The sequence below is a fragment of the Brienomyrus brachyistius genome, chromosome 22, assembly GCF_023856365.1.
Source record: "Brienomyrus brachyistius isolate T26 chromosome 22, BBRACH_0.4, whole genome shotgun sequence".
NCBI lineage: Eukaryota > Metazoa > Chordata > Actinopteri > Osteoglossiformes > Mormyridae > Brienomyrus > Brienomyrus brachyistius.
In genome coordinates this window covers 1,442,576-1,467,941 of record NC_064554.1, presented here as the reverse complement: position 1 = coordinate 1,467,941, position 25,366 = coordinate 1,442,576, and the positions used below count along the sequence as shown (strand labels likewise).

Below are 25,366 nucleotides of genomic sequence, written 5' to 3'. Positions count from 1 at the left end.
TCATTGTCCACGTGAGCATTGAAGTCCCCCAGCAAAACAAGAGAGTCCCCAGGAGGAGCGCTCTCCAACATCCCTTCCAAGGACTCCAAAAAGGGTGGGTATTTTGAACTGCCGTTTGGCGCATAAGCGCAAACAACAGTCAGGACCCGTCCCCGAAGGCGAAGGGAGGCTACCCTCTCGTCCACTGCGGTAAACCCCAATGTACAGGCACCCAGCCAGGGGGCAATAAGTATGCTCACCCCTGTTTGGCGTCTCTCCCCATGAGCAACTCCAGAATGGAAGAGGGTCCAACCCCCTTCCAGAGCCCAAGCCATGCGTTGAGGTGAGCCTGACTATATCTAGTCAGAACCTTACAACCTCGCGCACCAGCTCAGGCTCCTTCCCCACCAGAGAGGTGACATTCCATTTCCCTATAGCTAGCTTCTGCAGTCGAGGATCGTATCGCTAAGGTTCCCGCCTTCGGCCACTGCCCAACTCGCACTGCACCCGACCCCTTTGGCCCCTCCTACAGGCCATTGGAGGGGGGACCCACATGCCTTCATCTGGCTGTACCCGACCAGGCCTCATGGGTGCAGGCCTGGTCACCAGGTGCTCACCATCGAGCCCCACCCCCAGGCTTGGCTCCGGGGGGACCCTGTGACCTGTGTCCGGGCAAGGAAGTTCGTGGATCCATTATTTTTCTCATCAAGGGGTCTTGTGAGCCGCACTTCATGCCAGCAAAAAACAAATGACAAGCATACACGAGGCATCTTTCATATATGACCCGCTGCCTTACCTCTGGTTGCCTTGCGATTGGAGGGACAGTCAGCACTGGCTTGTCATCTCCCCCCTGCTCCTTGGTTATGTCTCAAATTTTATGATTTGGACAGTATGACTCAGCACTTAGTGATCTCTCCAATCTGACTCTCCCTGCCGACCCCTGGAGGATGGGCTTCCCCTTTGAGTCTGGTCCCTCCCAAGGTTTGTTCCTTCTAGGGAGTTTTTCCTTGCCACTGTTGCCTATGGCTTACTCACTGGGGGCTTTGGGTGGGGATGCTGTAAAGCGCTTTGAGACGATGTAATGTTGTGATAATGCGCTATACAAAAATAAATTTGTTATTGTCTTGAATTTTTGCTTGTTCTGGACAAGCAAAGGCATTCAAAGGCTACTTATGTCAAAATGGCTCAATATAGAACAGAAAATGATTTGTTTTTGGTAAACTTTATGGCCTCAGAGCACATTTTAAGAGAATTTCATAGCTGTCTTCCTGTTAGAAGTAATTCAGGGTTCTGTACACTTTAGAATAGAATGCAGCCTGCAGTACTTGAACTTCACCACCAGGTGTCAAACTAATTTCATAACTGCCAGACTAAAATCAAGTTTCTTCCATGTCCATTTGCATAGCTGACAAATAATCAGACATTTGCAAGGCTTACAAAGTAATCAGTATCGTAAAAAATGCAAAGCATCGTTTCCCTGTTTTTACGACTATGTCGCTGTCGCTTCTGCTCCTCCTGTCAGACCAGCTTGAAGATGAACTTTCAGCTTCCCAGAAGGCCCCCGAATGCCCAGCACATGAACACCCTCTTTATCTCCCTGCTGTGTTTTCTGTGAGTTGCTTCTCAATATCCCAGCAAGTGCTTGCATGACTGTCAGTTTCAATTGGACAATTAATTTCAATTGATTTTTTCTTTTTTTCCCCCCAAGTTTACACTATTGCCTGTCTGTCTGCGCTTAGTTCATCTGAAAAGGAACCATTTGTATATTTCAGTCTTTCTTTCTCCTTTTATTTTCAGTAAAATAATTTATTTTCACACCCAAGTAGTAGATGGACAGCAAAAGATTGTCAGCCTCTTACAAGAACAGATTAGAAATGTGGGTATACCTGGAATCCCAAAAGGGACACGTCTTGTGATCCAGAATAGTTTTGTTACCTGCAATGGGAATTTCTTTCTGTCTGTGTGCAGGAGGGAGTTGACAAGAAATTCCTCATCACCAAACTGCAAATCCTTCACAGGCAGAAAAATGGCCGGTTGGCAAAAACGGAAACACAGGGGCCAACAGGGTGAGTTTGGGAGCAAAAGAGCTGTTTGGCTGTGTGTGACAATGCTGGTTTATATGAGTCCATGGTCTGCTAAGAGAGTGATTCTCAACTCAGTCCTTGGGGACTCTCAGACAGTCCATATTTTTGCTCCCTCCCAGCCCCCTGCCAGACGTTTCACATTTTTGCTCCCTTCCAGCTCCCTGTCAAACAATACAAATTTTTGCTCTTGAAATTGTGAACTGTCTGGGGGACTCCGAGGACTAGGCTGGGAAACACTATGCTAACAAACACCAGTGTACTCATTCCAGGTCTTAATTTTTAAGTCTAAAAGGTCTCTGTTTTCTTCCCTACAGAGATATTGATTTAAGAATAAACATTTTGAATTTGTGCTATTGTGTTACAGTAATTAATCATTCCTTCTCTTTCATTTCAGGATTCTGGCAATGAAGGATGACATTGATATCATGCCCTATCATTACCCTGGGCATTGTTTGTCTCACCTCTCATTTCTGCTCCTCCCGTGATACACGTTAGCAGCCACTTGTTGTGTTCCCTCATTAGTCCTCTGTATTTAAGTGTGATTAATATTATGAGCTTCAGTCTTGTCATTGTCATCACTCCCTGTTTATGTTCCCATGTTTCCTCACGTTTGCGCCTTCAGCCCGATACCCGGTTTCCCATTTTGACCCCTCGTGGTCCATTTGGTTTGGTTCTGTTCCAGTTTATTTCAAATAAAGCCTGATTTTGTTTGCTTCTATGCCTGCCTTCACCTTCTTCCAAACTCAGATGTGACAATTGAAATTTGGGAAAGGATTTAGGACCAGTGTTTTGATTTTCATTAAAGACGCATAGAAAGAGAATTCTGTTTTACCTATAAATGTTAAAATAATGTGACTGTAAACAAAAGTTCTGCTTATCTACAAATGCTACCTGCTTCCTCTGTTGAGGATGATCTTCAGTTGAATTATTTTTTCCAATATATAATATATTCCATAAACATAAAGTTTGTTGCCATGCACGCATGTCATCGCACCCACCAAGGGAATGTATTATGCTGTACAAAATGTGCACATTCTATTTTAAAGGTTTTTCATGTACAAACAAGTCTGACATGTCAGACAAGTCTGAAAATGGTATGACTGATTGCCCAGTAATTGTAGCACAAATAAAGAATTTCAGTTACAGAAAAGAGCTGTAAAATAGATTTTTTGTTTATAATGTGTGTTAAGGGTTTACTAGTTTTTATAATAATAATAACTATTAATATATTTATATAGCACTTTTCAAAAACTCAAAGACACTTACATGGGATAACAAAGTAAACAGATATGACAAAACAACAACCACAAACAAACATTTTATGGATAGGGAGGATTACAGGCTTTAGCAAATGGTAAGGTTTTCAAGTTTGGATTTGAAATTGGAGACTGCATTCAACTGGCAAATGGCAATAGGAAGGGAATTAGCTGGATGATAGCTGGGTGATAGTGAGCTGAACGGGAAACGGCATGGTCACCAAAACCATGGGGTTTGGATGGGGGGATGAAGATGGAGTTGCAGTAGTCAAGCTGGCTAGAGATAAAGGTGTGAATGAGGGACTCAGAAAGGCAGGGCCTAAGCTGGACGATGTTGATGAGATGGAAGAAAGTTATTTTTACTGTGGAATGTGTGTGAGCGTCATATTGAGAGGGTTTGGTCAAAGGTAACACCAAAGTTACAAACCAGCAGAGCACAGGTGATGGTGGTGTGGTCCCAATGGAGGATAATCAACCTAACTTTGTTAAGTGTGGATTGTAACTGTTGGACAATAAGTTCCGTCTTATCACTGTTAAGCTTGAGAAATTCATAATAGCAGGCTGATTATGGAGCTGGTACTGAAGTAGATCTGTGTATCAGCATTAGCATCGGCATTGAGGTAAAAAATTTGATAGAAGCAGTGAATGATCTGGCCTAGGGGATGAATGATGAAGAGCAGGTTGTGGAATCCCTGAATCAGAATGGATTGTGAGATTGTGTCAAAGGCAACACATAAATCAAGCAAAAGTAGGAGGCTTATAGCACCAACCTTAACTAAGAAGGTTCCCATATTGTGGAACTGACGGAAGCTGGACTGACGTGGTTTGAGGTGGCTATTATTCTGGAGATTGATAATAAGCTAGGAGTAGATTATACATTCTAGAATTTTTGAAAAGAAAGGAGGATTTGAAATTGAGCAGTAGTTAAAAAGGTTAGTTGGGTGCAGACCAGGCTTTTTAAGAATGGGGGTAACAGCTGCTCATTTGAAAACAGTGCATACATGGCCATTGGTTAAGGATGGACTGATGAGGGTGGTGAGGAAGGGACTGAGCACTGGGAGACATTTCTTAGTGAGCAGTGTCGGAAAAAGGTCAAGTGAGCAGGTGGCAATATTTGCAGCACAGATTATGTCACAGATTATATCATAATGTCACAGAAAATCTATCAATACTGACAGAACAGAAGTTATTTAGAACAGAAATAGAGTAAAACCTCGAATTGTGAGTATAATTCGTTCCGGAGACGTGCCTGTAATCCAAAGCACTCGTATATCAAAGCGAATTTTCCCATTAGAAATAATGGAAACTTGATGATTCGTTCAACAACACAAAAATATTCATATAAAAATGATTAATACAAAATATAAAGTAAAAATACTTTATATTTTGATTCCTCCTTTTCGATTTCGCGGAAATGTGGACATTGCATTGCCATTAAACAGATTTATTGCTCGCCCTTATTCGGGTGGTGTTTTTCTACTAAATTTTGACAATACGAGTGAAGCACGCCAACTGAGACCGAACATGGGAAATGATTGCCCACAATCCCACAGCGAGAGAGAGAGAGAGAGAGAGAGAGAGAAGAACCATTGGCTCATTTGTGATTATGTAACGTTCAGCAGACAAAGCATATACATAATACTCACATTGCAAGACCTCGCTCATTTATCAAATTAAAATGTATTACAATTTTTTGCTCGTCTTGCAAAACACTCGCAAACCAAGTTACTCGCAATCCGAAATTTGACTGTATTGAATCTGCATTTGGGGGGGCGGCATGGTGGTTAGCACTGTTGCCTCCCACCTTTGGGACCCAGATTCGAGTCCCTGCCTGGGTCACATGTGTGTGGAGTTTGCATGTTCTCCCCATGTTGTCGTGTGGTTTTCTCCGGGTACTCCGGTTTCCCCCCACAGTCCAAAAACATGCTGAGGCTAATTGGAATTACTAAATTGTCCATAGGAGTGAGTGACTGGTGTATGAGTGTGCCCTGCGATAGGCTGGCCCCCCATCCTGGGTTGTTCCCTGCCTCATGCCCATTGCTTCTGGCATAGGCTCCGGACCCCCCGCGACCCCGTAGAATACGCGGTTTGGAAAATGTATGGAATCTGCATTTGAGTGGTTTCAGTCAAGAGAGTCATATATGGCAGATATTTTGGAGATGAAAATTTTAAGGAAAGAATTACAGATTTCTTGTGAAGCAGAAATTTTGTTATTAACGGCATGAATAGTTTCTTGACAATAGAGAACACAAAATGTGGATTCATGTTGCTGTGTATGAGATGGAAGCTGGAGACAGATTTAGCAGCATGTAAAGCATCCTCATAGTTAACTGTGTAGGCCTTAGCATCAAGTCAAGTCAAATCAAGTCAAGTGGACTTTACTTTCATGTCAGCCATACACTAGTATACAGTGGTACGTGACGTAGTTTCCCCAGGAACAGCAATATAACATAAGACAAATGGGGGGCTATATGTACACAATTACAGGGGTGAAGTGCAGATTAAGTACACGAATGCAAAAATGTGGGTTGGACACAGACCACGGACCACATATAGCACACATGACACGATAGGAGGGCAAACACATGGTACATACATGAAAAGGGTGAATGGAGTGGTGTATGCTGGTTGTCTGTGCATAGCAATATTGAATATAAACTTTCTCTATGTAATATACAGTATGTATAGTAATTTGGCAGCAGGTTATGGAGATTGTAAACATGCCAGTAAAAGAGAGTTATAGTAAAGTGGCTGGTGAAGTGAGGAGTTAGTGCCGGCACCATGTTGGTGCTGGCCCTGGATGGAGGGGAAACAGGTCCCAATCATTTTTTTCTCTGTATTCACTGTCTTCTGCAGGGACTTGCGGTCAGGGATGTTGCAATTCCCAAACCAGGTAGCGATGTAGCTGGTCAGGAGTCTCTCAATGGTTCCATTGTAGAATTTAGTCAGGATGGGAGGCTTGTCTTCTTCAGCTGCCATACAAAACGCAGTTGCTGCTGTGCTTTCTTGGCCAGAGAGGTGGTTTTGAGGGTCCAGGTGAGATCATCCATCAGGTGAACACCAAGAAATTTGATGCTCCTGATGGTCTCCACTTCTGAGCCCTTGATGTATAGTGGGGAGTGGACCACGGGCCTTCCTGAAGTTAACAGTCTTTTCTTTTGTCTTGTTTACGTTCAGAAACAGATTGTTGCCTGTGCACCAGTCCACTACTTGCTCCATTTCTTTCCTGTAAGCTGACTCATCACCGTTGCTGTGGTATCATTAACAAACATAACGATGCTGTTAGAACTGTACTAAGCAGTACAGTTGTGAGTCTACAGGGTGAAGAGAAGCAGGCTGAGCATACAGTCCCATGGGGTACCGTTGCTTAGCGTGATGGTGCTGGAACTTGTGTGGCCGATGCTGATACTGATTGGGGCCTCTCAGTACAAAAGTCCAGGACCCAGTTAATAAGGAGAAGTGATTAGTCATTGTTGACACACCACAGCACACAGTGCACAACAATGAAATGTGTCCTCTGCTTTAAACCATATGTGACATGGCAGGGGGCAACTAATTCAGTGCCCTGGGGAGCAGCGCTTGGGGGCGGTAGGTACCTTGCTCAGGGTACCTCAGTGGTACCTTGCTGGTCAGGGATTCAAATCAGCAATCTTTCAATTACAAGTGCACTTCCCTAAGCATTAGGCCACCACTGCCTAAGGAAGTGTTAAAGCCCAGCAGTCTCAATTTCCCAATTAGGTAACGTGGGTTGGTGTTGTTGAAAGTTGAACTGAAATACGTGAACAGCATTCTAACATATGAGTCCTTTTTGTCCAGGTGGGTGAGGGCCAGGTGCAGGATAGATAATATGGCGTCCCTCATGGAGCAGTTTGGGCGGTAGGAATACTGAAGTGGGTCATGTCAGACAGATAGGCCAGTTTTCTTGTGCCTCAAGACTTGTCTTTCAAAGCACTTCATGAAGACACATGTGAGTGCTATGGGGTGGTAGTTGTTGAGACTACCTGGCTCAGGGAGATGTTGAAGATGTCAGAATTTTATCCAGGCCTGCAGTTTTGCGTGGGTTCACCCAAAACAGGGTTCTCCTGACGTCAGCTGTGGACAGACACAGCACATGGTCATCGGGCAGGGGGATGGTCATGAAAAATCCACAAATAAATAGGAGCAAAGTCACAAATGTTACGTGATCAAAAATTATGCGTATTTTTGTGGATATATTACACAACACAAATGAAAATACATATTTGTGGATAGTGAGATATTTGTGGATTTTTTCTACAGATCAGCTGTGGACAAAAATCCATAAATGAATAGGAGCAAAGTCACAAATGTAATCTAATCCACAAATGAGCATGTGTAAAAGTGCAATATATGGTTCAAGTGTACAAATCGCTCCATATTTTTGTGAATATTATTTCACAAGACACAAATTTAGAAAATACATATTTGTGGATAATGAAATATTTGTGTGTTATGGTACATATTTGTCTTCTGTGGGTTACAAATAATTAAGTCCATACATAATTCTATATTTCTCTAGCTGGTTAGTATTGCATACACGCCCCAGATTATATGTTACGAAGACGTCCGATTTGAACCGAAAGTACTATCGCTGCTCATGCGTGTTGCAGATCAGATAGTAACGTTTGCTTTTGTATTACAGGAAACGAAACTTATGACGGATCCAATGCTGGCATTACAGGATTTCAGACGGTGGCATGTGAAAGTTTGCTGAAGAAATAAGACCCGTCCGCCCACCCAGGCAGGTAAGGAGACTTATGTACGGCTGTACTCTTGTATTTCGTTATTTCGTATTTCGTGTCCAAGTTAGAAATAAATTCGAACAGAAGGTAAAAACTGACAGCGGCTGTGAAGACAAAATGTGTAAGTTTCGATTTGACGGCCATTTTGTCTTACGCAGTTACAATGTACTGTGAGGAATTAGGGGGTAAATACTCCAGAGCAAGTTATAACTTTTTGACGTTTAATTGCTTGCTTAAATGTACGTTCAAGATTGAAGCAGTTTTTAAATTAATGGTTTATCAAAAACTGACACCTTAAGTAAAGCAGCGTGTGGCTCTGTGGGCCAAGCCTGTGTGCCTGTAATCAGAAGGTCGTAGGTTCAAACCCCGCCTCAGTCTGTGGCTCCTTGAGCAAGGCCCTTAACCCCCAGCTCCCTGGGTGCAATAAAGTGTCGATTATTATTATTATTATATTATTATTATTATTATTATTAAAGGAGAAGCGCCTGTATTCTGGACGCTACAAGACATTAAATTAGGGCGTTGACAGAAGGTTAGACAGTCTGAGAGGACTTTATACATTAGAGTCGTGGTTATTTCATCAATCTATTTTCTGGTCTAAAATAAATATAAAATATCCTTCTAAACACCTCTATTCAAGGAGGCTTATTTGAACAGATAATATTTTATACAATTTTTATGACGTAAACAATCCGTCTTTGCAATTTTGAAAGTTTCCATCGGAAATATTCTTCATATGGAACCTGGTCTCGGGAAGAGCGCAGGTTTTCCCCGTCAGAAGTTTGATTCATCTATGGCCTATGATGAATTTAGGCTGTTTGGTTATTTGAATAATGTTGTATATGTGCGTGATAACTGACGCTTACATGGTTTTGTTCAAACAGCGAACGTACTCTTGCTGTACTAGATGGCATCTAGGGTTACAGTCTCATCTAGGCTGTCTGGTTGCAAAACGTGTTTTACCTGTTACTACTATGCGTCACCATACACAGAGTGAATGGTATCCTGTGTTATGGTTGAACCCTATGAGAGGTACAGGTTATGGTTTTTTGCATAGCCGGGACAGAAAAATAGATGAAGTGAGACCCAGATGCCACATCTCAGTAATAGCACTGGAATGTAGGAGAGGTTCCTCCATGTTGAAAATTAAGCATGAGGATGCAACTCAGCCTGCTTGAACTGTAAGTGTTTTTTAAAAATATTAAGTGCAATTACATTTACTTTTACAGTATATATTTCGTATGTCTTGTAAACATGAAACGATCATCTGTAGTCATATATTATACACCTTAACCTGGCCTCAGAGTGCACTCAAAGTCGGCCCTAACTTCCCATGGGTTTCAAATGGAGGTATTTGGATTTATTCCTGTGTACTGAACTGCTCCATGCAGGCGAAGCTCATTTTTATCTTCAAGCAACTGGTGAGATGCAACCGATGAATCAAGGGGAAATGAGCCTGGAGGTTCAGAGGAGGGTGTCCTGCCTACACAGGACTAACTGATATCATCACTACACTAAAGCTGGTATAAGGATGAACAGCGAGCATCTTATGCATTTAAACAAGATGTTTTAATAATGGCCAAGCTTGGATGGGTGGATGGGGAGGTCATGCCAGCTCTCCTGTCAGTACAGAGAAGATCAAACAAGTGACATCCATGAAAAGCCATTATAAAAGTGGACTGGCAGAAATTCAAGAAGTGAGAGATCATCCTATCACTTAAGACATGACTCAGGTCCATATGTCTGTGTCCCGGAAGGGGAGAGGATACAGACGCAGGGCTGGGGTCCCACTCACCCTCGCTCACCTGGGCTGGGGCTCGGGCGGCGCCTTCGGGTCCTAGGGCTCTAGTTCGGCCGTCACCTGTGGGTCCCGCTCTGAAGCCTCATCACCCAGCCTCACTCCCGCCTCCGACTCCTTGTCGGTCACCTGTGGGTTCCCCTGCTGCGGGTCCTCCGTCGCCTGCGGGTCCCCCCACTCCAGCGTGTCGAGGGACGTCGCCTTGGCCGGCTGTGGCCTTGCCGTCGCTTGCTGCGGCTCCCCCTCCCTCCTTGCCTTTGCCGGTCCCCTCTGGCTCCCTCAGCGCCTTCCCTGGTGCCCCCTCCGACTTCCTCCTCGTCCCCTCCATCTGTCCCTAGCCCTGTCTCTTCATCTCCTCCGAGGTTCCCTCCTGTGACGGCCTCCTGGTTGCCTGCGGCCCCTCCGGCTGCTTCCCGTCGCCCGCTGGGGCTCCCTCGGGCTCCCCTTTATTCCCCTTCCTTCTCTCCCTGGTCCCTTCTCTCTTTGTTCCTTGTCCCTCTGTTCCTCCCGTCTCTGCTCCTCATCCCCCAGTGTCCCCTCCGTTCACTCCTGGCCCTTTCGTCCCGCCTGTTCCCTCCGTGTCCCCTTTCCTCATCTGTCTGTCTGCCTTCCCTGTCCTATGTCAGGTCGTGTCGTGGCTCTTGCCCTTGTGCCAGTTTTGTCTTTCTGTTCTATTCCCTGTGCCCCGTTGATGGTTTTCTTGTTTTCCAGGTCCTGGTTCCCTGGTCTCGCCTCATCCATCGCCTCCCCTGAGGCGCGCCGAGAGAGCGCGCCTTTGGGGGCGGGGGGGGGTGGGTTCTGTCACGCCCGGCTCGTCCAATCCTCATGTGTGCCACGCCCCCTGATTATCCACGTGTGCTTCCCCAATTGTACCCAGCTGTACCTCGTTATTTCGTCATGTCTTCTGTCTATTTCAGTCCATGTCTTGCCTTGGTTTTCGTCCGTCATTGATGTTAGTCAATGTCTGATGTTTCCTGGTCTCCCTTACCCTGGTTTCCCGATTAAATCCCAGTTTTCCCTGACTTTTGCCTCCTTGCCTGCTTCCTGCCCGCTTGTTAGCCCGTGCGCTTACCCGTTTACCAACGAACCCTGACAACATGATTTTAAAAGAGTGTATCAATCTGGTAGCCCTTTGTATGGCTCAGTACCTGTGAAGTAGCTCTTTCAAAAAGGTTGACCCCTGCTCTATAGCAATGGAATCATCTCCTTCCCTCTTTCTTACAACCTTCATCCAAATGGCAAGAAAAAGTTTGACTTACCCTTTTTTTGTGGATTGAAGACCCACATGCAGTGGAAGTGATATCAGTTTTTAGTTATGTGTGATGTACAAAACCACCTTTGCTGATAACACCACCTGCTTCATGTTTGATTTCTTCTGTAGACCAGGAGATTTTTTTCCCCATCTTACATCTGATTTGCTTCTGCCAGACCTTTGGAGGACCTTCAAGATGCTCAGCCACGACCAACTAAAATCTCAAGATCTATTTTGGCTTTTCTCTTTTTTTGAGTAGATATCTATATGGGATTTCTCCAACATTTTAAATTTTGATGTTACTTCCCTTGTTTAGAACGCAGTTATTTTTTTTTCTTCCTGTCATTGTTTCTCTGCATTTTTAGCGGTTTTGTGATTGGCTGTAATACATTTTTTTATGTATTGATCTCTATCTATAATCCTTATTTCAATTAAAATAATCTTATGCATGTGGCTTTATGATGGCTTTGATTTCCAAATGTGTGTATTGTATGTGTTTACTGGGGACAGTGAGTGGCTCAGTGGGCTAAGTCTCTGTGCCTGTGATCAGAAGATCGCTGGTTCGAGTCCTGGCCTCAGCAGAACAGTCACATGTCTGTGGGCCCTTGAGCAAGGCCCTTTACCCCCCTGCTCCAGGGGCACCACACGATGGCTGACCCTGCACTGAGACCCCCCCAAACTATGGAAAGCATGATGTGGTAGGCGAAGAGAGGCATTCCAGTGTACTTGCGCTTGTGGGAATGGCAAATAAAAGATTTATTATTTACTACTTCTTGTTTCATGGGTGCTCTGTACCAAAGTAGTTACTTGTATGTAAATGTTGTTTGCACATACCTGGACACTGATGATATCTCTATGCTTTTTCCCATAGGACATCAAGCCAGCAGATTTGCCACTTTTTTCAGTGTTATGCCAGCTATACAAAGTTCAGTAAGGTGAACTGGATTTGATAACAAGCCTGGACAAGGGAATCTGCATAGTGTATGACTTGCTGTACCATTGGAAAAATTGCATTTTTGTGCTTCAGAATCATACCAGCAAAGGTATCAAACCAAGCCATTTGGAGTCAGTGAAACTCAAATACAAATAGTACAGTTTTATATATTATATAGAGAATTTATATATTATATAAAACTTTACACTGAGCTCTACTGTCTGTAAATGCCATTTGAAATGATCTCTTGCCTGAAAGCTGGAAATGGAAATACATCTGACTTCAATCACAATAAAAGGTAAATTAAAACAGTTTTACCAGTATTACAGTACCATGGTCATCCTAAGCGGCTTATAAATGTTATTATGGGGAAACTTCTTATTTCCTGCTATTGCTTGAAATTGTGTTGTTCTGAATGTTCTTAGCAAGGTGGCATTGACATGAAATCATACTTGAATTTTGTCCATTTCTCCCTCTTCCTGCTTTTTTATCCTGATCAGGGGGGAGGGGAGATGGGGAATGTCAGATAGCACAGGGCATGAGGCTGGGCTGTATGCTAGACTTGCTGCCACACTATCACTGGGTGCACAGTGTTACATACAGTAATATGCTCCTAAATTGTTTGGTCCCTGATGGAGATAATAGTGCTGCATTGTTTTGCAGTCTGTAAAATCGTCGTATTTATATATCTAACAATTTATGAGATGTTATATAGGTGTCCTGACTACAAGCATATAATCATTTTTATATTTTCATTTTAGGCAAAACACACAGAAAAATGGGAAGCATGAAGGGTATGATGTTCATAAATTGGTGGAAGAATTCTGCAAGCAGAGTAAGTCTAAGGAGACCACTGACAACGTCTTGCACCAGCATAGTTGCAGGAAAATGATGATTGAATAGCAAAGCAATTCTTCTAATACAGTGCAGACATACACTGGGTATTGAAAAGCAGCTCAAATATAAATAAAGGACAGTTCTCAGGCTCTTGACACATGCAGGAGATCACCCTTCATATCCAGATTGATTGTCAAAACCTGTACACAGAGGTACCTTGTTTGGGGTTGGGGGGGTAAAGCACTGCACTTTATTAGTATTTCAGCTGCCTTTCAATGCCCAGTGTTTGTCTGCACTGTATCACATTAATTTTTTGTGGATCAGTAAATCATTTTGCTGAAACTATGTTAGTGCGAGACTTTACAGGTGGGCTTCATAGAGTAAGTAATGAGCAAGATGGAAACTGTTGGTGATCTGTGGTTTGTACACATGTAAGCTAATTTTCTCCTTGTTGCACAGAGTCAAATGTGATATTGGATAGGATTTACCATGTGCTGACACTCCACTCGATTTTAACCTAATCTGTACTGGATTAAACTAGACAGTGATTGACAGCTCATCTCACTTCTCACCTATTTCGGTATCAGTGCTTGTTTCTTCCTTCACTAACAAGGCTTCTGTTTACAGTCAGAGACTCGAAGGACCTTCCTGAGCTAGTGAAGAAATACAGTGGCTTTGAAATCAAATTAAAGGAACCAAAAGACTATGCAGTCAGAATCACAGATCTGGAAGGAACTGTCTACTGGGGAAGAGATGAGATGCTGGAGAGCTGGAGTGAGCTGTACCTTCCTGAGCCAACGGAGATGGTTGTCATTGGTGCCATTGATAACTTCCCGTCTTTGGCAGAGGGACTGCAGCTCATCGTGCTGGTAGACAGCCAGGGCAAAGTCTACTTCTATGAGAATGAGGTCCTGCATCTTATAGCCGATAGTTTGAAAGACTTCTTCAAGAAGGGTGCAACATTTCCTCCCATCGAGAGCTACAAATATGGACAGTACACTGCCCCAGAGGTGATGTATAATGACCATACAGAATTTTGTCTTTGAAAACCATCCATTTTGTTGTTATAGTACATATAATGGCTACACAATATTTGATAAGCAGATTTGTAGCAGGTCTAAAATGTTAATGAGAGCAGTATTTGTCACGGGAGACAAGGCAGCGATCGCGAGCAGAGCGGCGATCGTGCGGAAGGAGCAGGCAGGCAAGCGGGATACGGGGAAAACGGGGGTTTATTCAGGGCAAGGCAGGACAGGACAGGACATGGGCACCGACAACATCAATGACAGACACGGGTTAGTACAAATCAGGAACTTAAATACATGAAACAAGGCAGCAGGAAACAAGACACGACTGGGCACGATCAGGAAATCACACGTGGGTAATTAGGGGGCGTGGCACACACGAGGAGCGGACGGAGCGGGCGTCACAGTATTATGATGCCCAAGAGTTAATAATCTGTATAAAGTTGGCAGATCCTCATGTTTATTAAACATATTGAACTTTTTTTACCTTACTTATCCAAATATCTCCTCTTTTTTAAAAGATGCGGCTGCTGAGCTTTTCCTTTCTTCATTGGCAATTCAGTGCTTATCGCTTCACATGATGTAACAAAACAATAGTATGTGGTATGCTCTGTCAGCCGAATTTAATAAATTTAAGGATGCGGATTATATTATGACGTGATATTGCACAGCCCTACAAGATATATTAAGGGGGGGGAAAAAAAAAAAATATATATATATATATATATATATATATTTGTGTGTATATATATATGATGGTTGTGATGATCAAGTATTTATTTCTTGCAGTCTGAAGAGGAGTATTTGAAACTACTGGATGAAATGGGCCTTGCAAGGATTGACAAAAGTACAGAGGACTTTGTACAGAACAAGGACAAAGATTTAACAGAATTGTTGGATTTCCTTGAATGTTTCTAGATCTCGAGGATCTACACATGCTGTTTAACAGGACTGTTTTGTTGAGGAGTGTAAATCTAGATTCTGGGAAATCATGAAAAGCTGAATGAAATGTAGATCTGAGAAGAGCATCTGTTCCTCTCTCATTTGAATTATTTCAGGGATTTGTAGATTTTTGTTGGATGCTTTGTAATGCATGGTGTAAAAAAATGGCAGCAGTAAGTGGAAAGCTTAATCTCAAGCACCTTAACTTCAACATAGCTGGTTCCAATACTGAGATGCTATTAAAGAACTTGATTAGCTGTATCAAGTGTGTTAAATTAGAGCTTTACCTAAGTTCTGCGGGGCGGTAAATCTCCAGGAGCAGGGTTGAGGACCTCGATCCCTTTAGAGGTATGGTACTTATTTCAGCTTTTATTTTTTTGGAACTGTATACTATAACAGTAAAGTGTTTATACATTTTTCTTAACCTTTCTATAAGAACTAAATTGTTTGCTATCATGTAATGATTTTTCCCCAGTTTCAGTCACTGAAGTGGTTTTTTTTTTAAATAAAATTTGCACTGACTAATAATTTGTCGAAGTTGCAAATAAATTTTTTTTGTTTTAATAACTTTTTAAGTTTGTTTTGATACATTATTTTTCTAAACCATTTATATCTGATCAACTTCAATTAAAAAGTTCAGTTCAAACAAGTTGAACAATCTTCAGTTTTACAGCTCTTAGTCCGATGAGGAGAGCACTGCACTTGTACCTTTTCAGGTGCCGTGGTGAAATGAAGTAAATCATGCAGGCCCTTAGTTTATTTACTTTATTTATGTGATGAATCGTGACATATGAACTACTTTGTCTTCTACTTTGGAAGGATAGTATGAGTGATGTCACTGAATACATAAACATAGTATTTTCTGTTTAGGTAATCACTGCCAAACACATGACATTTGTTACTGATATCTTTTTTATATGTTAACAGTCTGCATATCAAAACAGTGTTGATGGGAGATTAATGTGTAGACCAACCTAGGATATATTCTAGGGCAGTGCTAGGGAGTTGAGTGGAGTTAAAATGTGTACCATCTGTGGGTTGGGAAACATTGTTCTAGGACTCTGGCAAACACAAGGGTCCCATACTTATTTGAGAAATATGGAACAGTTAAACTTATTAAATCTTGATGCACCAGCACCCAGACCCCTGCCCCCCAGCCCCCGGTTACATAGTTTTTTATTCTCTTTCTTCTCTCTCGGTTCAATAAAGTGGTCAGCTTGGGAAAAGGCTGTTAACCCTGTGCCCTTCAGATCATTTACGTTTCAGACCCCTGGGTTCTTGAATGAGATGTCCATTCTGATACCAGCCTAGAGCCCTCCGATAAACTAATCTGCCCTTGTTTTTCCATTTAAAACCCACAATTGGTTAAAGCTTTAGAATGTGTTCTTGTATGTACATATGTACACATGTAAAACTGAAAAAGTAAGGGCTTCCAGTTTTGGATTGTTTTTTTTTTTTTTTACTTCTGCTTGTAAAGATAGTGTAAAAGAAGGTACCAGAACCACGGCGCTTGTTGTCCAGAAACAACGCTAATACAGTTCTGTGTTTTACCTCAAGGTAGCTTAATTGCTGTATTGCGCCCGTACCAATCACGCTCTCAACACATTCGCGCTGCCTGCTGTGCCCATCGCCCCGCTTACTCCTAATGTGTACGGTGGGCAAACAGGCTATATACAACAACATATACATTTTCTTTGACAGCCTAAGACTTGATGAAGCGCTGTGCAGAATTCAGTTTTGGATTAGTATTTATTACTTGTAAAATGTAATAACAAATATTTAATCGAATAAATAGTTCTTTTGAGGTGCAATGATTTGTGTCCTGATTTACATGTGGGGTGCTGGGGCAGCAATAACAAAAGTTGACTGGGAGTTTGGGAACTACAAAGGTTGTCATTGGTGGGGGGGTTAAAATCTTATTATTGTACATGATGGTAAGTTGATGCCTGTTTTATAACGGAGGCCCCAGGGTTTCAGTCAGGGTAAACCCGTGCATTCAAGTGCCCCTCAGCCCCTAGCTACACAAACCAGGTAACAGCTAGGTAAACACAAGTGTTTGAATCTGACAGAACAGCTAAGAGTATGACACACTTTAAGTACATAGATCCATTTAAGTTCATCCATCCATTTACCTTCCAACTATTTCTGAAGTACAGTTATTGCAAAATATGTCGCTGAAACAGAAAACTCACTTTTGCACACCACAAATGTATCTGTGGCGTTGAATCAGCATTGCGTTGCAGTTATCCAACTATGTGCAGTTAAATTCTTAAATTATGGTGATGGAAAACATTTCTCCTTTTTGAGAGTCTTTTGTTTATATCAAATGATATCTCTGAATTGACAATGGTGTGTGCCCTATGATGCACAAAGTTATGCTTCAATATTTGATAATTTAGAAAATTGTATTTGGATAAAAACAACACAAGATTGCATTTTCAAGTCAACTATGAAATTATTTATTGCAAAAAGAAGGAACAAACAACTCTGCTTGGCCCCCTAATAAATCGATTAAATAAAACCAGAAAAAGAATGGATTGGAATGATTCTATTTTGCGACGCGAAGTGGCAGTACTATACAATGCGTAGTAACACGTATGTTTCACCACGTCGATAAGTTTCGTTTAGTTTCGTTTCGCATTTCAATTAAACTCACCGGGCGGAGTTGTCTGAAGAATACGGAACGCGACGAATTGGAAATCCTTTAAGGTAAAATACATATTTTTAAATATACACTATTGTGCAATATTGTGTCTTAAGCAGTTAAAGAAACCTGTTTAAATGATCTTGATGTTTGTGTAAAACTGATAGGTTATGTGTTAAAGTGTGTTAATTTAATAATTTCAAAACAGAAAAGTCACCCAGTTATTTATAGCAACCATTAAATATATCGGTGTATTTGTTGACTCGACCTTGCACACCTTGTTTGGCCAATCAATACCCCATCTACTTAGTTAAGAATTTATGATATTTAATTAATTGAGTTGGTAGTCAAAATTAACAAATACATGGAGAGGCTGCAGTGCCCCAAAGGAGAGGTTTGGGAACCGAAGCGTTGTTCAATTACCCACCCAACAAAATCCAGCTTTTTGGAGAACGGAAGAAATTCATATTTTTGTGCTATTATTGTTCATATTGTCCATCCATCCATTTTCCAAACCGCTTATCCTACTGGGTCGTGGGGGGTCCGGAGCCTATCCCGGAAGCAATGGGCACGAGGCAGGGAACAACCCCGGCACACTCACACACCATTCACTCACACATGCACACCTACGGGCAATTTAGCAACTCCAATTAGCCTCAGCATGTTTTTGGACTGTGGGGGGAAACCGGAGTACCCGGTACAATGTACACATTGTAATATATATATATATTTTGTTGATCAAACATACTGTAAAAGTAGTACCCGGAGCCAAGCCTCCTGTCGTCCAGAAACAACACTAGGACAGTTCTGTGTTTTAGCACAAGGTGGCTTATTGCTGTATTGCGCCCGTACTAATGACGCTCTCAACACATTCGCGCTGCCTACTGTGCCCATCGCCCCGCTTACTCCTAATATATACGGGGGCAAACAGGCTATATACAACAATAAACATTAAGCACTACACACAACATTACAATACAATACAAGACATTACAGTGCATAGCGATCACAGCGAACTATTTACATGGTTGGCACCAGCCCACACCGCTGCGCTGTCCTACGGTCACTCTAGCGCTACAATTCATTCAGTGCCCAGATAAATAGGTATAATCATTTTCTTTGATTGCCTAAGACTTCTGCACAGTACTGTAATTCAAATATCTTTTGTATTTTGAGCAAAACTGCCTGAGCAAAAGCAGAGAGTAAAAATGTGGTTTATGCGTGTAATTCCCTTGATCACATTCCAGATATTACGGCAAGCTAATATACCCCTAACTCATATTCGACGATTCTTTTAATCGTATCGACATAACCATTTATCTGGCGTTTTGCCTCGACCAGATCGATTATTTGTCAATTATTTGTACAGTAATATATGGGTTATTCTCCATTTGGAGTAGGAAACAACGCCACATAGGCTGCAGGGTTTTTAAAACAAACTTAAAATATTAGTCACAGCTGCGGACTAAAGCATGTCAATTCACACAGTGTGTTTTAATAATATATTTACCTCATAATTTGTTTGATTTTTCAGTTTTTTTCTATTTTTCTGCTTCATTACAGAGGAAGCATCTGACGGAAAGAGAAGGTCCAAACATGCCCATTATATTTAACTACTAAATTTATTGATAATTTTGTTTCTCATTCAGCACATAGCTGATATGCTGTAAGGGCTGGGTAATTAAATTCTTATCTAAGTAATTCCATATGCCTTTCATATCATTGACTTGAAATAGTTGCCCGAGGTCACTTTACCCCCCATAGGGCAGACATTATTATTATTTTTTCTTTTTTACATTTTAATCAGAATGCCACTGCACCATATTCATGACAACAGTAACTAAAGCTAATTTAATGAATGATTAGAACAATTAAAAAGCTAATTAATATGCGATTAGATCTTTGTTCATATTGTGTCTGTTAATATTGCCTTTTTTCTTAAATCAAATCAAATAAAAAGTTGTTCCTTCATTAGTGTTACATTGTCACTCATGTTATAGTTCAGTTAAGTTTGTTTTTATTCTTGATAAAATATTGTCCTTATTAAGAATATCTTATTTGAATAATGATAATGATAATAGAGAAAAAACGAATTTATGATAAACTTAATGCCTTATAATGTGATAACACCAGTGACAAGTTTTGCAAATGACATTAAAGTATATTAAAATATATCTGGAAATAAGTTTTTCATTTTGAATACATAACATTTTGAATGTATCGGACATGTTCAATTCAATTCAATTCAATTTTATTTATATAGTGCTTTTAACAGTCATTGTCACAAAGCACTTTACATTTAACCGGCCAGAACCCCAGCAAGCAAGTCTGAGACGACAGTGGCAAGGAAAAACTCCCTCTAGCAGGAAGAAAACTTTAGAGAAACCTAGGCTCGGAAGGGGACCCCATCCTCCTCTGGGCGACCGGGTAGCATGAAAATATATTCACATTAACATTAGTTCAAGATTAATGATTAATTTATCATTTTAAAGAAGTGAGGATATAAAAATAGTCTGAAGGTGTTGTTGCTTTGGCTGTATATTAACAGACAGGTGGTTTCATTTTGGGATTATGATCTTTAAAAATGTATCCACACCAAATGGGGAATGACACGTATTCTAAGGGAGCCTCAGTGGGCTGCCTCACAACTCCAGGTTTGAGGGCTCGTATCGAAAGAGAGTTTTGCATGTCCTACTTTATGGGTCCAAAGACACCCAGTTTGGCTAATTGCTGCCTCTTAAATTGTTGGCTTAAAACATTTGACTTGTGACTGTGACTTCAGAGTTTATAAGAGCTTGTGTGGGACCTCTGCCTATAGCCATTTTGTAATATGACTTTTTTTCAGTTCACAGGGAATGGATCGGTTTGTGCTGATTGACAGTGAAAAAAGACAGAACCTGGTTAGGAGCAGTGCTGTGTTTATCAAAGAATCTCTGAAATTTATTCAATCAATGATGATAAATAGAAATCTCAGCCAAGAGAGGGGAAGACGCTACATTAAAGAGGTGAGTCACCTCCTGAAACTGTCATTTTAATAATTTACCACAGAACCCTTTGATTGCTAAAATGGTTTATTAATACCCCAAACTTCATTTTAATAATTTAGTTGTATATTTGATTTGCACATGCTTCTATTAAATGTGATGATACTGATTTTGTGCTTTAACTGAATTATGCCACTGAATCTAAACTTAAGCAAATGTTTCTTATTAAATAATTCAGTTTCTTACCTAGTGAGTGAGTGAGGATTGAATCATGTAGATGGATTAAAGTTTAAAGTATCAGAGCATTCTGTTGTCACTGGGGCTGTCTGCCCCAAGCCGGATGTAATGGTCGTCATTTGCTTTCCTACCAGATTCTACACAGCATCTTCTTCATTGGCTACATTAACAAACTGGCCATTCATCCAGTAAATGTTCTACCTGTAGACCTTCACTCAAAACTGTTTAAGAAGTTTCCAGATGTGTTCCAATCCTACGCATCGCAGTTGCCCCATAGACCTCCTTTCTCAGTACTGTTGGAAGTGGTAAGAGATCCGGAATAATCTCTGACATGCTCCTATTCAGTCTTTGACATGAGAATAGTTCCCATCATGGACTAATAGAAACACTAGGGAACAAAATCTACTAAAGACAAAAACAGAGATGGTTGGTTTCGAACACAAGACTACAAGGATTTGTAGCTGCACACTCAATTCATTGAACCATGCAGCAGTCCAAGGAGCAGAGGAAACACACTAAAGATGTTAACAGGGAGAACAGGATGACCAGCGATACCTGCTGGCCAAACAGGAAAGAGACACGAAAGACTGGGACAGACAGATGCTGACCCAGACAAATTCCATCCATCCATCCATCCATCCATCCATCCATCAATTGTCCAACACTTTTCTGGGTCTGGGTCGCAGAAGCAGCAGCCTTAGCAGAAATTCCCAGACCTTCCCTGGCCACCTCCTCCAGGTCCTCTGGGGGAATCTCAAGGTGTTTCCCAGGTCAGCCGAGAGATACAATTTCCCCAGTGTGCCCTGGGTCTGCCCTGGCATCTCCTCCCAGATGGACATGCCCAAAACATCTCCTTACCCTGTGCAGGAAACTCATTTCTATAAATCCGCAATCTCATTCTTTCGATCACTACCCAAAACTCCTAAACAAAGATGAGGGTGGGAATGTAGACTGACCGGTAAATTGACAGCTTCTTCCTTTTGGCTCAGCTCTCTCTTCACCTTGACAGACTGAGACAATGTTCACTTTACTGCTGATGCTGCACCAATCCGCCTGTCAATCTGCTGCTCCCTTTTTCAATCATTCCTGAACTAGACCCCAACATACGTGAATTCCTCCACTTCAAGTAGTAACTCTGGGACCACCACCCCAGTCTGCCGACCCAGCAGCACTGTCCCCAACCTCCCCTCCATGAATCGCTACCTTACTGTGGTTGAGGGGGTTTTGTGCCTCTCTGATCCTAGAAGCTTTGTTATCGGGGGCAGTTGCCTCTGGTAGGGTCTCTGTTATGACTTGGGTTAGAACTGGTGTTTAGGGAAACACAAGGAGGTAACACAAATAACACTGGCATCCATACATCAGTGGAGTTGGAGATGAGAACAAGTATCAGCAACAGCTGGACAGTATGTGCAGATAATACGTATTACAAACTAATACTCCATTTACAAACATTTACATTTTTATATAAACAGATCAGAATTGAAGCCATGAACAATGCTACAGCCTGAGCCATACAATTTGATAGAAATAGAAACAATGTACACAACAGTGCAGCCTGTTATTGCTGTCTCTAAGTCTCCTCTGCTCTCATTTGGGATCTGGGCAGATGCGACTAGCTGAGGCGGGGATCTGATGCAGTCTGCATGGAGGGCAAAGCCATCAGCACAGCCCATCCCTAGCAGAAAAAGTGTGGGGTGGGGGAAGGGGCATCAAGAAAGGGAGAATAGAAATATGTGTAACAGTCTTCCAAGGAAAATTGGTCCTAGGTAAATGGCTGACAAAGTGCGATTAAACAACCATCACGATCATGAAAAAACATGGAGCCAGAAACTCCAAAGAGTGACACCGGGGCCCCACCCTGGAGCCAGGCTTGGGGAGGAAGCTTGACTGCAAGGGCCAGGTGGTCGGGTCTCCATCCATGGGTTCTGAGTGAGTGAACCCCAAAAAAGCTACATGAATCCACCTTCCTGTAGGCCTACCACCTATGGGGGGTGGGGGGGGAGTATTGTGGCAGGGGGGCCACGTGCATTGTGGCGGAGGGCCTGGCGCATTGTGGCAGGGGGGCTCGGTGCATTGTGGCAGAGGGCCCGGTGCATTGTGGCAGAGGGCCCGGTGCATTGTGGCAGAGGGCCCGGTGCATTGTGGCAGAGGGCCCGGTGCATTGTGGCAGAGGGCCCGGTGCATTGTGGCAGAGGGCCCAGTGCATTGTGGCGGAGGGCCTGGCGCATTGTGGCAGGGGGGCTCGGTGCATTGTGGCAGAGGGCCCGGTGCATTGTGGCAGAGGGCCTGGTGCATTGTAGCTTGGCCAGCAGTTGAAGCCAAAAGCTTTGTCAGACTTAACCCCAGCTACCGAAACTGACTTCAGAGAATGATTCTTAAGAATATAATAAACTGAAATGCTTTTTTAATTTAGCATGATCAGCTTTATGGAGTGATGGTGGGGTAATTATATTTTTGTATGAAACTTTTAATTTCATACCAGCTCAAACTGCTTTTTAGCCTTTCCTCTCTAAATATGTAAAGGAATAACATATTATTGAATTACGTGTTGAGTGCCTACATGTCATTTTCTATATTATGCATATAGTGTTGACTCAATATCACCCTCCTTAAAATTCTTCTTTAAAAATTATAATACTTTAAATTCTGGACAGAGATAATAATAATAATATAAGATATGTTAGAAATGTATCAGATACAGAACGGTATGATTTACACCCTTTCCTCTCTTCCCAAGGTTGTTGAAACAACGGTGGACCGAAATGTTTCTGATGTTCTGCGAGTGCTGGAGAATCTCAATAACAACATGGTTGTTCCCGGGTGCAGAAATAATATCTTTGACAATATCTTTTGTTTGGGGGCCTCTGTTGTGAGCTTCTGCTATTTTAAGGACAGATGTCACAAAACCCAGAGATACTTTGGCACTTCTGTGGGTTGCAAAGGGAAGAAACAGAAGATGATTTTCATTGATCTGGCCTGCATTCAGACATGGAATCGAAATGTGGCCCATGCCGTGTGTTTGGCTGATGCGCATAATAAGTCAATTGAGCTTCCAACGATGGTGTTATCTGCAGCTTTTCGTGTGCGTGGGAAAAGCGTTCATCAGTACAAATCAGTGCCTCCATGTTTACATTGCTGCACATTGTTTCCTAGTGTCACATTTTTACCGGTGCCCGAGGCAGATCCACCTACACCATACTGGGGGTATGGCAATTGTGCCGAATGTGAGGCCATCAGCAATCTTCTGAATGCAGAGATCAGGGTTAATGAGCTAACACAGGATCTCAATACCAGCTTAGTGCCTAGTCTAGAGATGTTGCTTCCATTCCGTGAAGAACGACTGAGACAGAATCTACGACAATGCCAGTTTGACATAAACCAAGAGTTCAGATTTTATAATCCAGAATAGCACAACAGTGCTGTCAGGATGCGTGCTGCGATCGCTGGTTATAACGGGTGATCGCTCAGGCAGGCGAACAGGAAACAGGCAGGCCGGTGGAATTCGGGATAACTGGGGACTTATTTGGGAAGCACAGGACAGGACGGAAGAACAGCACGAACATCGACTTAACATCAATGACGGACGAGGAACAAAGCCAAGACACGGACTGAAATAGACAGGACTAGGCGAAAATAATCGGACACAGCTGGGCAAGATCGGGGAAGCACACGTGGATAATCAGGGGGCGTGGCACACGCGAGGATCGTACGAGCCGGGCATGACAAGTGCTACACTGTAACTCCCCAATCTCTTAGTAAGTCGCGGATAGTTTTTAAATAATCATCTTGCTATATTTTCATTTGAAGAAATATATGATTGTAATGTGCTATTTGCCTCATATGCTGCTTTGGACAAAAGTGTCCACTACATAATTGTAAATGTAAATGTCCAAATGCAAAAGCATACATCTCTGAAAACTCACGTCTCACAATTTACAAAATAGAACCACCGGGGGGAAATACCTGACTATATCTAAGTTTGAATTTGTTATTTATAGACAGCCTTTTTACATTTAATAATTCCTGTGTTTAACATTATAGTTTGACCCTTCTGACATTAATACCAAAGAAAGATAAAGCAAAATGACCTTTTATTCTTCAGTTTAATGAGCAATACACATGTGCAGATTTTTTTTTTAAGTTTAGTAAAATTGCATTGCTTTTTTATGTATTTATTGCCTACTTTTACTTATGTTATTCTTTGTTGGTTTATTTCTACCTGTTATCCTTTTCTGTATTTATTTATTCATTCTGTAATACTGGACAAATAAATCTCACTCGTTTTATCTTATAGTAGTTTTCTTGTTCATTACATTAAGTAGCATACTGTCATAAATGGCTCCAATGGATCTACTGGAGATCCCCTAATCTCCCTCCAGCCAGAATAGCCATTAATATTTTAAACAAATAGAGCATATGTCTTGCCAGCAGGCCCAACCTGACCTTCATAGTCTGGGAGGAACCCTCACATAATTACAGATGACACTTAGAGAGGAGTTCTGTTATCTGCTATAAGGCGTTACTTCACCATTCAAGTGAGGAGGCTAAAACAGACCTTTGGTTCTTCGATAAAAACATTTGCATTTACTTGTGTTGCCGTGGATGGTCCACTTTCTCAAACGTGCCAATAACCA

The 25,366-nt window shown here is 42.0% G+C and overlaps 2 protein-coding genes and 2 long non-coding RNA genes across 5 annotated transcripts in view; 3 read left to right on the top strand and 1 right to left on the bottom strand.

Moving 5' to 3' along the window:
• The window catches only part of LOC125717888 (uncharacterized), a 35,225-nt gene extending 33,258 nt beyond the window's left edge, over positions 1–1,967 (bottom strand). Inside the window, exon 1 of the long non-coding RNA XR_007384681.1 lies at positions 1,915–1,967. This is a non-coding gene — a long non-coding RNA (uncharacterized LOC125717888). The remainder of the gene's footprint in view (positions 1–1,914) is intronic.
• LOC125717851 (transmembrane channel-like protein 6) overlaps positions 1–2,018 on the top strand; it is a 46,743-nt gene extending 44,725 nt beyond the window's left edge. Inside the window, exon 16 of the mRNA XM_048991184.1 lies at positions 1,502–2,018. Coding sequence (XP_048847141.1) covers positions 1,502–1,594 — 93 coding nt within the window. The 3' untranslated portion in view covers positions 1,595–2,018. The remainder of the gene's footprint in view (positions 1–1,501) is intronic.
• A 5,910-nt stretch (positions 2,019–7,928) lies between these two features.
• LOC125717872 (uncharacterized) overlaps positions 7,929–25,366 on the top strand; it is a 31,851-nt gene continuing 14,413 nt past the window's right edge. Inside the window, exons 1-5 of one of the 2 annotated variants that reach the window (XM_048991224.1) lie at positions 7,929–8,082; positions 12,001–12,361; positions 12,825–12,898; positions 13,528–13,910; positions 14,715–16,678. In XM_048991224.1, the coding sequence (XP_048847181.1) occupies positions 12,291–12,361; positions 12,825–12,898; positions 13,528–13,910; positions 14,715–14,843 (657 nt within the window). In that variant the 5' untranslated portion in view covers positions 7,929–8,082; positions 12,001–12,290 and the 3' untranslated portion in view covers positions 14,844–16,678. Of the gene's footprint in view, positions 8,083–12,000; positions 12,362–12,824; positions 12,899–13,527; positions 13,911–14,714; positions 16,679–25,366 lie in introns of those variants that run through there. The other variant, XM_048991226.1, reaches the window with a different exon arrangement.
• On the top strand, positions 17,438–25,023 carry LOC125717886 (uncharacterized). Its single transcript, XR_007384679.1, has 3 exons — positions 17,438–17,576; positions 20,357–20,516; positions 23,470–25,023. It is a non-coding gene; the product is annotated as an uncharacterized LOC125717886 (long non-coding RNA).